Source organism: Cetorhinus maximus, chromosome 3 (genome assembly GCF_964194155.1).
Source record: "Cetorhinus maximus chromosome 3, sCetMax3.hap1.1, whole genome shotgun sequence".
NCBI classification, from domain to species: Eukaryota; Metazoa; Chordata; class Chondrichthyes; order Lamniformes; family Cetorhinidae; genus Cetorhinus; species Cetorhinus maximus.
Window position 1 is genome coordinate 199,401,967 of NC_135881.1, and position 15,946 is coordinate 199,417,912.

The window sequence follows — 15,946 nt, forward strand, 5'->3', positions numbered from 1 at the left end:
ATTTTAAATATAAAATTAAGTTTAATATGCTTTCCTAAGTTAGTCATCCTGAATATTTAATATAACCTAGTGTGTCATTTAAATGTCACTGCTAAGCTTGGCTGTACTCATTAATGTAAATTATGGTTCTCTGTTCTATCCCAATTAATCTACATAATGGTGAATTGGCAATTTCTGTGTTAATGCTTTCATACACAAGCAAGCTTCCTCATGGAAACAAAAGTTTTTCATTCATATTTTTCTCTATGACTGAGAGTGCAGATGATTTAAACATCAGGTGTGCCCAATTGGTGACAGAGTATGGATTGTTCCAACTTAACTGGCTCTTCCAGGAAATGTACATCATTTGAGATAAATTTGTTAGACAACAGAGAGTAGAGGTGATTTATTTTAAGTCCAGCATCAATCTCCCACTAAAGTCGTAATTCCTGCTAATGCACATTTTCCTCTTAATGACTGTTATTGGCTGCCTGCTCACTACCTGTGTAAAGTTTCCATCTATTGCCTGTCCCTTTCCATTGTGTTCATCTGGGTGACAACTCATTGAGCACAACTTTTGTCAAAGATCCTTATAGATTAAAATGTCTCTGAGAGACAAACATTACTGTCTAAATTACTGTGAGCCAACTCTGATCAGCAGCTAGTGAAACTGGCAGAATTGCATATTTAAAACCCATTTCGCTCTTACCGAAATAAAAGCAAAAAACTGCGGATGCTGGAAATCCAAAACAAAAATAAAAATATCTGGACAAACTCAGCAGGTCTGACAGCATCTGCGGAGAGGAACACAGTTAACATTTCAAGTCCATATGACTCTTCAACAGAACTAAGGAGAAATAGAAGAGAGGTGAAATATAAGCTGGTTTAAGGGGGGGTGGGACAAGTAGAGCTGGAGAGAGGGCCACCTTCAACACCTCTGTCCTTTTGTCTATGACATCTTTTGGCAATCTCCACCTATTGCTGGCCCTCTATCCAGCTCTACTTGTCTCACCCTGCCTTAAACCAGCTTATATTTCACCTCTCTTCTATTTTTATTTAGTTCTGTTGAAGAGTCATACAGACTCGAAACGTTAACTGTGTTCCTCTCCGCAGATGCTGTCAGACCTGCTGAGTTTTTCCAGGTATTTTTATTTTTGCTCCGCTCTTACTGAAAATGTTCTAAATGCAAAGAGGGCCAATGTTATTTTGTTACACGTTTGTGAAGGTCACTTGCTATTTGTTTTTAAAATTTAATCATTTTTTGACATTTCTACCAAAAACCCATCCACTGCATTAAATAGTCACTCCCTCCACCACCAATGCACAATGGCAGCAGTATGCACCATCTACAAGATGCACTACAATGGCTCACCAAAGCGGCTTCAACAGCATCTTCCAAATCCGCTCCCTTCACTACCTAGAAAGACAAGGGCAGCAGATGCATGGGAACACCCAGCACCTGGAAGTTCCCCTCCAAGTCGAGCACCATCCTGGCTTGGGACCATTTCGCCGCTCCCTCACCATCTCTGGGTCAAAATCCTGGAGCTCCCTCCCTAACAGCACTGTGGGTGTACCTACACCACACAGACTGTGGCGGTTCAAGAAGGCAGCTCACCGCCACCTTCTCAAGGGCAGTTAGGACAACAAATGCTGGCCTATTCACAAATGCCCACATCCCATGAATGAATAAAAAATAGTATTTTCCAATTTAAATGCTAATTCTCACCTTTTTTGAGAACGGTGTCTTGTGTGAAAAAAGGGAAATGATGTACCTATTAAATAATAAAGATTTTGTGTGGGCATGCACTTTTTCATGTCAGCAGTTATATTGGAAAATTCCTGTGTAAATATTTAGAATAGATTTCTGTAAGTGAACATTTATGTTAATATTTTATAATGTGGATATTGTATTAAACACTTCAGTTTTTCAACAAACCCTGAGAGCAATGTAATCGCTCAAAACCATTCTTGAAAAAAAACAAATTTAATACCTGTGACTTCCAACCCTTTTTCAAGTGTTTTTATTTTTTTTTTATTCGTTTGTGGAATGTGAACATCACTGGCTGGGCCAGCATTTATTGCCCATCCCCCATTGTCCTTGAGAAGGTGGTGGTGAGCTGCCTTCTTGAACTGCTGCAGTCCATGTGGTGTAGGTACACCCACAGTGCTGTTAGGGAGGGAGTTCCAGGATTTTGACCCAGCGACAGTAAAGGAACGACAATATATTTCCAAGTCAGGATGGCGAGTGACTTGGAGGGGAACTTCCGGGTGCTGGTGTTCCCATGTATCTGTTGCCCTTGTCCTTCTAGATAGTAATGGTCATGGGTTTGGAAGGTGCTGTCCAAGGAAGCTCTTAAACAGCATTGAGATGTCTCTGCAAAATGCCCACCTCCCAACTGCAGAGGGCATCCCAGTAACAGATTGGCCTTGGCAGCTGCCCACATAGTGAAAGTACCTCGGCCTGTAGGTTTGGGATGGAGTCAGAGGCCCCATCAGGAATTTTGGGCTCGCAAATCTAACTCCAACTACTACCACTTAATAATAAAAAAAATAAGATTTGACATATTGGGCTCATTGACATACAGTGAAAGAATTTTATCCTCAGCATTACGTAACCCCCCACAACCCAGCCCCACCTTATTGTTATAAAGCGGTATATTGCTGATTGACCCTGAACAGTGCCGTAGGAAATCTGCTATACTCACTTCTTAATCTTGTGGCATCGCACAATGTAAATCGGTGCTCTCACTCTTACATGTCTCTATTGCCTTCAAACTTTCTCTCTCTCTTGCTCCTTCTTTGGTTCTATTAGTTTTTATTCTTCTTATCTTTGTTTCTGCCTCAATCATAAGAACAGCGGAGAAGCAGTAGGCCATTCAGCCCCTCAAGCCAGCTCTGCCATTCAACTAGATCATGGCTGATGTTCTACCTCGACACCATCTTCCCACATCTATCCCTTTGTCTTTTGATGTCATTGGTGTCTAGAAATCTATCGACCTCTGCTTTAAACATACTCAATGACTGAGCCTTTACAGCCCCCTCAGGTAGAAAATTCCAAAAATTCACCGCCCTCTGAATAAGAAATTCCTCCTCATCTCAGTCCTAAACCTCTTATTCTGGAACTGTGTCCCCTGATTCTTAACTCCCTTTAACTCTTACTTTTGTTTTTTCTCTCTGACATTTTCCTCTATTTTTCCTTCCTTTCAGTTGGAGGTGGGTTTTTTTATTCTTTCATGGAATGTGGGCGTCACTGGTTAGGCCAGCATTTATTACCCATCCCTAATTGCCCTTCATAAGTTGGTGGTGAGCTGCCTTCTTGAACCGCTGTAGTCACTGTGGGGTAGGTACACCCGCATTGCTGTTAGAGGAGGGAGTTCCAGGATTTTGACCCAGCGACAGTGAAAGAACGATGATATATTTCCAAGTCAGGATGGTGAGTGGCTTAGAGGGGAACTTGCAGGTGGTAGTGTTCCCATGTATTTGCTGCCCTTGACCTTCTAGGTGGTGGAGGTCATGAGTTTGTAAGGTGCTGTCTAAGGAGCCTTGGTGAGTTGCTGCAGTACATCTTGTAGATGGTACACACTGTTGCCACTGTGTATCGGTGGTGGAGGGAGTGGAGGTTGAAGGTGGTGGGTGGGGTGCCAATCAAGTGGGGTGCTTTGTCCTGAAAGGCATCTAGCTTCTTGAGTGTTATTAGAGTTGTACTTATCCAGGCCAGTGGAGAGTATTCCATCACATTCCTGGCTTGTGCCTTGTAGATAGTGGACAGGCTTTGGAAAGTCAGGAATGAGTTACTTTACACAGCCTCTGACCTGTTCTTGTAACCACAGTATTTATATGGCTGGTCCAGTTCAGTTTCTGGTCAATGGTAACCCCCCAAGATGTTGATGGTAGGGGATTCAGCGATAATAATGCCATTGAACATCAAGGGGAGATGGTTGGATTCTCTCTTGTTGGAGATGATCATTGCCTAGAACTTAAGAGGCATGAAAGTTACTTGCAACTTATTTGCCCAAGCCTCAATATTGCCCAGGTCTTGCTGCATATGGGCACGGACTGCTTCAATATCTGAGCAATCGCGAATGATGCTGAACAATGTGCAATCATCAGCGAACATCCTACTTCTGACCTAATGATGGTCATTGATGAATCAGCTGAAGATGGCTGAGCCTAGGGCACTATCCAGAGGAACTCCTGTAGCGATGTCCTGGGCCTAAGAAGATCGACCTCCAGCAACCACAACCATCTCCCTTTGTGTCAGGTATGACTCCAACCAGCGGAGAGCTTTCCCCCTGATTCCCATTGACTCCAGTTTTGCTAGGGCTCCTTGATGCCACACTCGGTCAAATGCCGCCTTGATGTCAAGGGCAGTCACTCTCACCTCCCTCTTGAATTCAGCTCTTTTGTCCATGTCAGCAGCTGAGTGGCGCTGGTAGAAGCCAAACTGAGCATCAGTGAGCAGGTTATTTCTGAGTAAATGCCACTGGATAGCACGGTAGATGAAATCTTCCATCACTCTGCTGATGATTAAGAGTAGCCTGATGGGATGATAATTAGCCTAGTTGAATTTGAACCCATGTCCCCTGAGCATTAGCCTGAACCTCTGGATTACTAGTCCACTGACAATGCTATTACACCACTATCTCCAAGCGTTTATCCCTTGATCAACCCCACAACATATTGGCCAGAATCTTTGGGTCAGCAAGCAGGGGCAGGCCCCGCTCGCCGACGTGTAAAATGCACACCTGCCGAACTGTCAGAGGCCTATTAAGGCCATTTAAATAGTAATTAAAGTTATTAACTGAACTGCCCGTCCAACCTTAAGGTTGGCGGGGGGCAGGCAAAGAGCCCAGGTGGCCTTCGCATTTATCCACGGGCGGGATGAGGTTTCATGAAGGTTTTAAAACATTAATAAAACGTTTTAATAAAATTCATTGACATGTCCCAGCTCATGTGACACTGTCACACGAGGGGACATGTCTTAAAAATTTTTATGTCCCTTTACTAAAATTTTTAAAAATCGAACTAATCTCCCTGAGGCAGCTCTGTGCGCACGCATGCGCGAAAGAGCGCAGGCCCTGACTCGGCCTACTCCCCCCCCTCCCTCACAGGGAGCGCTAGGCCCTTCCGGGTGCGCATCACGCTGGGTGGGCCTTAATTGGCCCCGCCCACATAAAATGGCTGCACGCAGCCGATCATGGGCGGCGATCGGCTGCCCACCCACGCCTGCTCCCGCCCTACCCCCCCTAACCGGGGTGGGGGGGGACATTCTCCCCATTACCTGGTCATGGATTGCTGTATAGTGGGAGTTTTCACTACACGACTAAAGTCCTTCATTGGCCGTGAAAGAAATACAAGTTCCTCCTTCATAATGCTGAATATGTACTCACATTAAGGAAGCCAGAGAAATAACCACAAGTTTAAAACATTTCCTTCCCCTGTACTGGTCGCAGCTGCATCCTGGAGATTATTCCTGAAATCCTGGAGACTCCAGGGCACTCCTGGAGGGCCGGCACCCCGAACAACACAGGACCTCAATTCCCATATTAACAGATCACACGGCTGAAACAGTGGCAGGATGGCAGGTTCCATTGCAGGTGGTGTTTTTGGACCACTAGCAACCTGTTTACATCCAGTGGCCCAAATTAAAATCTGTCCTCTGAGAATCTAAGTGCAGCCAGGAAAACAATTAAGTAAAACAGCCTGAGACGGCCAACAGCCATTTACCTTCGCATGAACGGGTCCTTTAAATGAACTGCGACCTGCGTCTCTTACCTGCCAACACTGGATGACTGGTTTCCCGGGCATATTTTTACCTGACAGCCTGCGTGCTGCCGCATTGGGGTATATCCTTCAGCCACTTTTGCGCTCGTTAATGAGGCTCACACCTGTTTCGGATCGGAGCTTGGAAGACCGACTTCAACTGCAAAGTTCGACCGGGCAGGAGTTACGTGGAGATACATAATGAATTTCCTGGCCTGTTCCGCCCTACCTTGTGCCCAGTTTTAGGATGCAACAAGATCTAAAGACAGCCCGTTTGCAGCAAATTTTCACTTTGTGACATGTTGGCACCTCCTGTCTTTTATTCCCATTGACCTCCTTTTATGCTATCGGGCAAAATCAAGATCAGTCCGTTTTGCCTCCTTGGGCAGTGCTAGTTTTAGAAAGAGAGGAACTACGCACCGGCTGAGTATGAGGGAGGCCAAGTGCATCTGTTCAGTGAATTAACCTGAATCCGGGTCATAAGAACATAAGAACTAGGCTCAGGAGTAGGCAATTCAGCCCCTCGAGCCTACCCCGCCATTCAATACGATCATGGCTGTTCTCATTTCGGCCTCAACTCCAATTTCCTGCCCTCTCCCCATAACCTTTCAACCCGTTACTAATTAAAAATCTGTCTATCTGCTCCTTAAATTTATTCAGCGTTCCGGCATCCACTGCACTCTGAGGTAGTGAATTCCACAGATTCACGACCCTTTGAGAAAAGTAATTCCCCCTCATCCCTGATTTAAATCTACCACCCCTTAGCCTAAAACTATGGCCTCTTGTTCTAGAATGTCCCACAAAGGGAAACATCTGCTCCACGTCTACTTTGTCTATCCCCTTTAGCATCTTATATACCTCAATTAGATCTCCTCTCATCCTTCTAAACGCTAGCAATATAGGCCTAAACTGCTCAGTCTCTCCTCATAAGACAAGCCCCGTATCTCTGGAATCAATCTAGTGAACCTCCTCTGAACCATCTCCAATGCAACTACATCCTTCCTCAAGTAAGGGGACAAAACTGTGCACAATACTCCAAGTGCAGTCTCACCAATGCTTCGTACAGTTGCAACAACACTTCCCTATTTTTATACTCTATTCCTTTAGCAATAAATGCCAAAATTCCATTTGCCTTCCTTATTACCTGCTGTACCTGTATACTAGCTTTCAGTAATTCATGCACGAGGACACCCAGGTCCCTCTGCACTGAAGCATTCTGAAGTTTCTCTCCATTTAAATAATAAGTCGCTTTTTTATTCTTCTGACCAAAATGGATAACCTCACATTTATCTACATTAAACTCCATCTGCCAAACTTTGGCCCATTCACTTAACCTGTCCATATCCATTTGTAAATTTCTTATTTCTTCATTGCAACTTACTTTCCCACCTATTTTGGTGTCATCTGCAAATTTAGCTGCAGTACCTTCTATCCCTGAATCCAAGTCATTAATATAGATTGTAAATAGTTGGGGCCCAAGGACTGAACCCTGTGGCACCCCACTAGATACAGCTTGCCATCCAGAAAAAGACCCATTTATCCCGACACTCTGCTTTCTGTTGGTTAGCCAATCCTCTATCCAAGCTAATATATTATTCCTAACTCTGTGTGATCTTATCTTGTGTATTAATCTTTTGTGCGGCACCTTATCAAAGGCCTTCTGGAAATCCAGATATACTACATCTACAGGATCCCCATTATCCACTTTGTTTGTCACATCTTCAAAGAACTCTAGCAAATTAGTCAAACACAATTAACTCTTCATAAAACCGCGCTGACTCCGATGGTTTGCATTTTGCCTTTCCAAATGCCCCATTACTGCTTCCTTAATAATGGATTCCAACAATTTTCCAATGACAGATGTTAAACTAACTGGTCTATAGTTTCCTACTTTCTGCCTCCCCCCTTTTTTGAATAAGGGCATTATATTAGCATTTTTCCAATCCACTGGAACCTTTCCAGAATCCAGGGAATTTTGGAATATTATAGCCAATCCACCCACTACCCCCGCTGCCACTTCCTTTAAGACCCTGGGATGTAGGCCATCAGGTCCTGGGGACTTGTCACCCTTTAATCCCAATAGCTTGCTCAGTACTTCAATCAGGATTCGGAATTCACTTCTTATTCTTTACAAGTGGTCCTTGAGTATATAGTATAAAATGGTGCATTTTGTTAGTAAGAGTAACGAGGGGAGATGGTGGTATAGTGGTATTGTCACTGGACTAGTGATCTAGAGGCCCAGGCAAATGCTCTGGGGACACAAGTTCCACCTTGGCATCCAGTGAAATTTGAATTCAATTAATAAATCTGGAATTATAAGCTAGTCTATTGGTGACCACAAAACCATTGTCAATTGTCATACAAACCCATCTGGTTCACTAATGCCCTTTAGGGAAGGAAACCTGCCAACCTCAACTAGTCTGGCCTACATGTCACTCCAGACTCTCAGTAATGTGGTTGACCCTTAAATGTCCTCTGAACTAGCCTAGCAAGCCGCTTAATTGTACCAAACCGCTACAAAGCCTACAAAAAGGAATGAAACTGGATGGACCACCCAGCATTGACCTAGGCACCGGAAATGACAGTGGCAAACCCAACCCTGCAAAAACCTCCTTACTATAATCTGGAGCTGTCCCACAGACTAGTTAAGCAACAGACTAACAAAGTCATACTCACAGAATCATACCTTCCAGATGTCCCAGACACCACCATCACCATCCAGAGATGGCAGCACAGTGGTGTACAGTTGGGAGGGAGTTGCCTTGGGAGTCCTCAAAATCGACTCTGGACCCCATGAAATCTCATAGCGTCAGGTCAAACAATGGCAAGGAAACCTCCTGCCGGTTATCACCTACTGTCCTCCCTCAGCTGATAAGTTAGTACTCCTCCATGTTGAACGCCACTTGGAGGATGCACTGAGGATGGCATAGAGACAGAATGTACTCTGGGTGTGGGGCTTCCAATGTCCGTCACCGAGACTGGCTTGGTAGCGCCACTACTGACCGAGCTGGCCGAGTCCTAAAGGGCACAGCTGCTAGACTGGGTCTTTGGCAGGTGGTGAGGGAACCAACAAGAGGAAAAAACCTTCTTGACATCGCCCTCACTAATCTACCTGTCGCAGGTGCATCTGTACAGTATTGGTAGGAGTGACCACTGCACGGTCCTTGTGAAGACAAAGTCAAAACCTGGCATTCAGGAGGGGCTGTGGGCAGAATTGTATTCAACCACAATCTGTAACCACATGGCCCAGCATATCCCCCACTCCACCATTACCACCAAGCCAGGGATCAACCTGGTTCAATGAAGGGTGCAGGAGGGCATGCCAGGAGCAGCACCAGGCATACTTAAAAATGAGGTGTCAACCTAGTGAAGCTACATCACAGGACTACTTGCATGCCAAACAGCGTAAGCAGAATACAATCGAGAGAGCTAACCAATTCCACAGCCAACAGATCAAATCTAAGCTCTGCAGTCCTGCCACATCCAGTCATGAATGGTGGTGGACAATTAAGCAACTAACTTGAGGAGGAGACTCCACAAAACTCCCAATCCTCAATGGTGGGGAAGCTGAGTACTTCAGTGCAAAAGCCAAGGCAGATGCATTTGCAGCTATCTTCAGCCAGAAGTGCTGAGTGGATGATCCATCTCAGCCTCCTCCTGACGTTCCCAGCATCACAGATACCAGTCTTCAGCCAATTTGATCCACTCCACGTGATATCAAGAAATGGCTGAAGACACTGGACACTGCATTGACTATGGGCCCTGACAATATTCCAGCAATAGTACTGAAGACTTGTGCTGCAGAACTTGCCACACCCCTAGCCAGGCCAATCCAATAGAGCTACAAAACTGGCATCTACCCGGCCATGTGGAAAATTGCCCAACAATGTCCTGACAACAAAAAGCTGGTCAAATCCAACCTGGCCAATTACCGCCCCATCAGTCCACTCTCGATCATTGGCAAAGTGATGGAAAGTGTCATCGACAGTGCTGCCAAGCAGCATTAACTCAGAAATAACCTGCTCACTGACGCTCAGTTTGGGTTCCGCCAGGGCCACTCAGCTCCTGGCCTCAGTACAGCCTTAGCCCAAACATGGACTTAAGAGCTGAACTCCAGAGGTGAGGCGAGAGTGACTGCCCTTGACATCAAGGCAGCATTTGACTGAGTGTGGCATCAAGGAGCCCTAGCAAAACTGAAGTCAATGGGGTCTGGGTAAAGCTCTCCATGTGCCTGGATGAGTGCAGCTCTAACAACACTGAAGAAGCTTGACACCATTCACAATGAAGCAGCCCGCTTGAATGGCACCCCATCCACCACCTTCAACATTCGCTCCCTCCACCAGCGACTCACAGTGGCAGCAGTGTGTACCATCTACAAGATGCACTGCAGCAACTCACCAACTCCTTCGACAGCACCTTCCAAACCTGTGACCTCTACCACCTCAAAGGCCAAGGGTAGCAGATGCGTGGGAACACCACCACCTGTAAGTTCCCCTCCAAGTCTCACACCATCCTGACTTGGAAACATATCATTGTTTCTTCATTGTCGCTGGGTCAAAATCCTGGAAGTCTATCCCTAATAGTATTGTGGGTGTATCTACACCACATGGACTGCAGCAGTTCAAGAAAGCAGCTCACCACCACCTTCTCAAGGCCAGTTAGGGATGGACAATCAATGCTGATGTAGCTGGCAGCACCCATTTCCCTTGAACGAATATAAAAAAATGTAACTGGTTGAATAATAAGTCCAAATAGGCTGGAGGAGCAAAGCAACCTCGAGTGAACAAATATTTAGAAGTAGCAATGCAGGTTAATAAAGCCTTAATAAAAGCTAACCAAACACAGGGATTCATTTTTAGAGGGATATGCATTGATAAGAAGGGAAGTCATGTTAATTTTATAAAGAACCTTGGTTAAACCACACTTGGACCACTGTGTACAGTTTTGGTCTCTGTAATATAAAAAGAATACAGAGACATTGGAGAAGGTGAAAAAAATTCTTACAAGGATAATACTAGAACTAAGACATTATTGTTGAGATGGTCTTGATTACAGAACATGTCTTTTAAAGAAGTCTTCATAGTCCTCTGTATATTAACATCAAGTCTTTATTAACTGCTTGTAGCTATATACATATATACAGTAAAGGATACAGGCAAGGAGCTAGCTCCATGTCTAGGCCTTAACACATCTCTGCTCAACACCACACTGACCCTATGTCTCGGTCATGTGTCTTCTTAGATCACTATGTGGGCGGTACTGCACTCAGTCCCACATTAGCCCTGTATGTGCCAGACCCTTATACTACAGTTATAACCATCAGGAATGATTGAACAGGCAGGGTTTCTTTTCTCTTGAAAGGAGAAAACTGAGGTGCTAGAGCTCTTTCAGGTAATCAAAGGGTTTAATATGGTGGACATGGAGAAAGTATTTTCAGTTGTGGGGGAGACCCAAAACCAGAGGTCAAAAATATAAGGTAGTCACTAATAAACCCAATAGAGAATTCAGGAGAAATATCTTTACCTGAAGTGTGATTAAAAAGTGGATCTCGCTCCCACAAGGATTAGTGAGGCAAAGAGCAGAGATGCATTTAAGGGAAAACTAGATAAATTCATGAGGTGAAAAGGATTGGAAGTACACGCTGATAGGGTGAGATGAAGAAGGGTAGAAAGAGGCTCACGTGGAACATTCACACCAGCATAGACCAGTTGGGCTGAAAAGCATTTTCCTGTGCTGTAAACATGATGTAATCCGTCTGCAAGTTTCACATTACAATTCAAACTGAACAATACATAGGCATTGCAAAGAAACTTGAATGATATGGCTGTGATAATAAAGTGCCACAATTGATTTAACTGTTGATTTACTAGCCTCATCCCACGCAGTGGCACCAACATACATAGAATGCGTCAGCAATTTCAAATTGAAAAATAACTTGACATTATCCAGTGATAGACACTGTGTAATGTGCCTCACTACAGATGTCTGAGGCATCATCACAGTGAACATTTTTTCAGATAATCATTTGTCACTCAGCTGAATCCTTAGTTTGCTTGTACTTTTCCCCCTTTTCCAATTGCTCTTTAACACATCACAATACAATGTTTGGTTTCAGAAGTCAATGAATACTATAGTGCTGTCTCAGCGCTTCACACTTTTCCAATCCACTTAATGTGGCGTACGTACCCACTGCATTTAAAGAGAATGTAGCAGTGCCGATTGATTGCACATTGCCAGCATTGATGGAATACATGATTACACCGGACTCAGTCAGAGTTATGGAACCAAAACCAGACGCTCCTTGTGATTCATTCTCAAAATATCCATTGCCCAGTAGCACCAAGACTTACATTTATACAGCACTTTTCACAAGCTCAGAATGTCCCAAAGTGCTTTCCAGCCAATGGGGTACTTTTGAAGTGTGGTCACTGTTGTAATGTAACTTCAGACAGGTGCTTGGATATAAACCTTTGGCACTTTCCTGTCTCCATTATGACATTGACTTGTTATTAGAAAGAAAGACTTGCGTTTCTATCATGCCTTTCACAACCACAGGACATTTCAAAGCTATTTGCAGCCAATTAAATACTTTTGAAGTGTGGTCACTGTTGTAATGTATGAAACGATGCAACCAATTTGCACACAGCAAGCTCACACAAACAGCAACGTTCATTGAACGTTGCTGTTTGTGTGAGCTTGCTGTGTGCAAATTGGTTGCATCGTTTCATACAGGCAGTCCTTTTTAATGATGTCGATTGAGTAATAAATAGCGGCCTGGATACCAGGGAAAACTCACCTGTTCTTTTTCAAAATAACGCCAGGGGATATTTTATGCCACCTGAGGGTGAACGGAGCCCCAGGTTAATGTGTCATCCAAAAGACAGCACATTAGACAGTGCAGCACTCCCTCAGTTTTGCACTGGAGTATCAGCTATTTGATTTTTCTGCTCAAGATCTGGTTTGGGATTTGAAACCACAACCTTCTGACTCAGCGGCATGAGTGTGACCATACGACTAATGTGATCAGAGCAGCAGAATCTGGGGGAGGCTTTATGGAGGCGTTGGGTGTCTCGTCGGTCAGCTGGAGAGCCAGCGAGAGAACCACATTGCCTCCTCTGGGAAGGCCTGTCAGTATTAAGTCCCTGTCAGGCGGGTCTTCCCAAGGATTAAGGACCCCAGGGGCCAGAAACCCCGGTCCCCAGAAAGCTGCTAGCCAGTGAGCTCTTTTGCATCCCTGGGAAGGCGGGGCCGTTGCCAGAGCGACAGCCACCGAAGGTCCAGGATTGTGGAGCAACCCAAGAGGCTAAGGACTGATTCCTGGAATGAAGTGGTTACCTCATAAGGAAAGGTTGAGCAGGTAGGGCTTTACATCCAATGGAATTTAGAAGAATGGGAGGTGATCTTATTGAAACATATAAGATCGTGAGGGGATTTGGCAGGATGGACGCTGAGATGTCTCTCCTTATGGGAGGGACTAAAACTATGGGACACAGTTTAAAAATAAGGGTTCTCCCATTTAAGGTGGAGATGGGGAGAACCTATTTTTCTCTGAGGGTCATTAGTCTGTGGAGTTGTCTTTCTCCAAGAACAGCGGAAGCTGCAACAATGCCGCCAACCTGCACATAGCAATCTCACACAAACAGCAATGTTTAACGAACAGGCAATCCTTTTTTGTGATGTTGATTTGAGGGATAAATAGTAGCCTGGATACCAGGGAAAACTCCCCTGTTCTTTTGCAAAATAATGCCAGGGGTTCTTTACGCCACCCCGAGGGCAGACGGGGTTGGTTCATTTAATATTTTTAAAGCTGAGCTAGATAGATTCTTGATCCTTTGACAAAGGGGTCGAGGGGTATAGGGGGTAGACAGAGGAAAGTAGAGGCCACAATCAGATCCACCATGATCTTATCATCAAATACCGGAGCAGGCTCGGTGCGGAAGGGGGGCAGGCGGGTGGCAAGTAGCCTACTCATGCTCCTAATTCGCATGTTCATATGTTTGTATAGCTCAGTCTCAACAGGCAGCATTCTTACACCCCTAGCCCATCAGATAAGCTTCAGTTATGTGGAAATTCTATGACCAGGATATATTATAAGATGATTGGTATGTTAGTCATTGCTCCTCAATTTCTATACTGTGTCAGGTAATAACCTAGTTTCCTAACACATCTCTAATAATACTCCTTTCACAAACTAGCAGTCTGTATACACCCACAAATGCTGTAAGGAAGGGAGTTCTAGGATTTTGACCCAGCAACATTAACGGGACAGCAGCAATCTTGTTCCAATTCAGGACAATGTGCGATTTGGAAGGGTACTTGCAGGTGGTGGTGTTCCCCTGCACCTGCTGCCCTTGTCCTTCTAGGCGGTTCAGATCACGTGTTTGAATGGAGCTTTAGTGAGCTGCTATAGTGCATCTTGCAGATGGTACACGCTGCTACCACTGTGCGTCAGTGCTGATGGAAATAAATGTTTAGGCTGATGCTTGGGGTACCGATCAAATGGGCCCAGTGGTACAGCGATTAACACCAGTGATGTGCATCACATGACTGATTCTTCCCAAGATCTCAGGCTTTTAAACACCAAGATTAGCATTACCTAATTATTATATTTGCGCTTGTATAACCCAAAACAAGACATCTACTGTTAGATATGGTTCCGTGATTGGACAGCACTTGCTGAACAATCCCCAGTGTGCCAATAGCTACACTAACAACCAATTTAAGATAACCAATCGAGCTTATAACATGGCTCGTTTACACTTGCTAGACCAACATACATTCAAACACAGCACATGTTATCTGTAAACAAAAGGAATATGTTCAAGCCTTGCGCGTATTTTGAATTACCTGAGAGCTTGGGGAGCCTTCTCCATGGAGAGCTTTCTCCATGGCAACTCCTCAGAGTCAACTTGCCAACCAATCAGCATTTTCTTTCCTGTAGTATAAATTGTTGTGATCGTTTAAAATTTGATATTCTTGCATTTGTCCTAATGAGTGCAGTATGAAAAATTTTGGCAGCGTGCCTCTCTTTTCAATAATAATCACTACATTATTGATTTAGTCTCATCTTCCTGCTTGCACTGTTTAACACTGATGTTGACTGTACTGGAAACATCAACCCCAGTTTCTCAATTAACAAAGTAGATCATTGGTTGGCAATGAATATCAGAAGTGATCAGAAAAATGATAGTACAATCCTGTTCATCACTGTTTGTTTTCCCTTCCTAGAGATCGCGCTCTGAATTCTCACTGACAAGCGAGGAAAACCTAACTAAAGAGCTAGCGGAAGGCAACCTTAAATCCACTATCTCAGAGGCAACGTGGAAGCAGGGGCAATTCCAGCCCTCGGAGAGTACGGAATTCCGACCCTATTCACTGCCAAGCTGGAAAAGCATGGACTTGCTGGATAATGCAGGTACCTAACCAACTGGAGGCACTGCTTGCATGGAGCACTGGGATCCCAAAACATTGAAAGCAGGCATTGACACATTGACAATTGATCATTAATGGCCAGAGATTACCAGCTCAATCGGGCGCTTCCAAAGATTGCTTTAATAATTAAAAAAGAAAGCTGTAGGGGTTTTTTTTCATGGTAAAATGACAGAATCTATTAAGAGTTCAAAACTCTCAATCTTTAGGTGGTGATTTAGCATTAAAGGTGCTGAAAGGTTTCTGAATCAGGCAAAAACACAAAAGCTATGGAAATCTTTTCTGGAAATCTGTTCTATATTACCTGGTATTTTTAGATTGTACGCCGCCATGTGAATCAGTGGGATTATAAACCGGATAGACTAACAATGGGAGTAGGACTTCCTTGAGAGTTCTCCTAATCTCTGGCCATAACTTGGGAAGCACGTTGGCAGAAGCTGCAGGAAAAATCGGCCTCAATGGGCCGTTTGTGATGTTTCACCAGGGCTTCCGCCAGAGTTACAATGTGAGATTGGGGGAACTCTCTTGGACCACCACCTTCACAATGCCTAAGATCATTACAGACTTTCGCACTTTTCATTTTCAATGCAGCGACTTTGCCTTTAACTGGTATATATTGAGTCTCAACATGAGATTGGTTCATTCTTTTTTTTACAACTTTGTATCACGGGTTAAAAACTATCAGCTGCCAATCGTTAAAAATTGAAAGATAAGAAAAGAGCCCCACAGGAACCAATGGCTAAAGCCTTAGCATCCTGGGATAAGCAATTCACAC

At 44.3% G+C, this 15,946-nt stretch overlaps 1 protein-coding gene across 2 annotated transcripts in view; it reads left to right on the forward strand.

Moving 5' to 3' along the window:
- LOC144673859 (rab effector MyRIP-like) overlaps positions 1-15,946 on the forward strand; it is a 403,745-nt gene that overhangs the window by 342,108 nt on the left and 45,691 nt on the right. For both annotated transcript variants that reach the window (XM_078535501.1, XM_078535509.1), the window contains exon 9: positions 14,971-15,157. In XM_078535501.1, the coding sequence (XP_078391627.1) occupies positions 14,971-15,157 (187 nt within the window). The remainder of the gene's footprint in view (positions 1-14,970; positions 15,158-15,946) is intronic.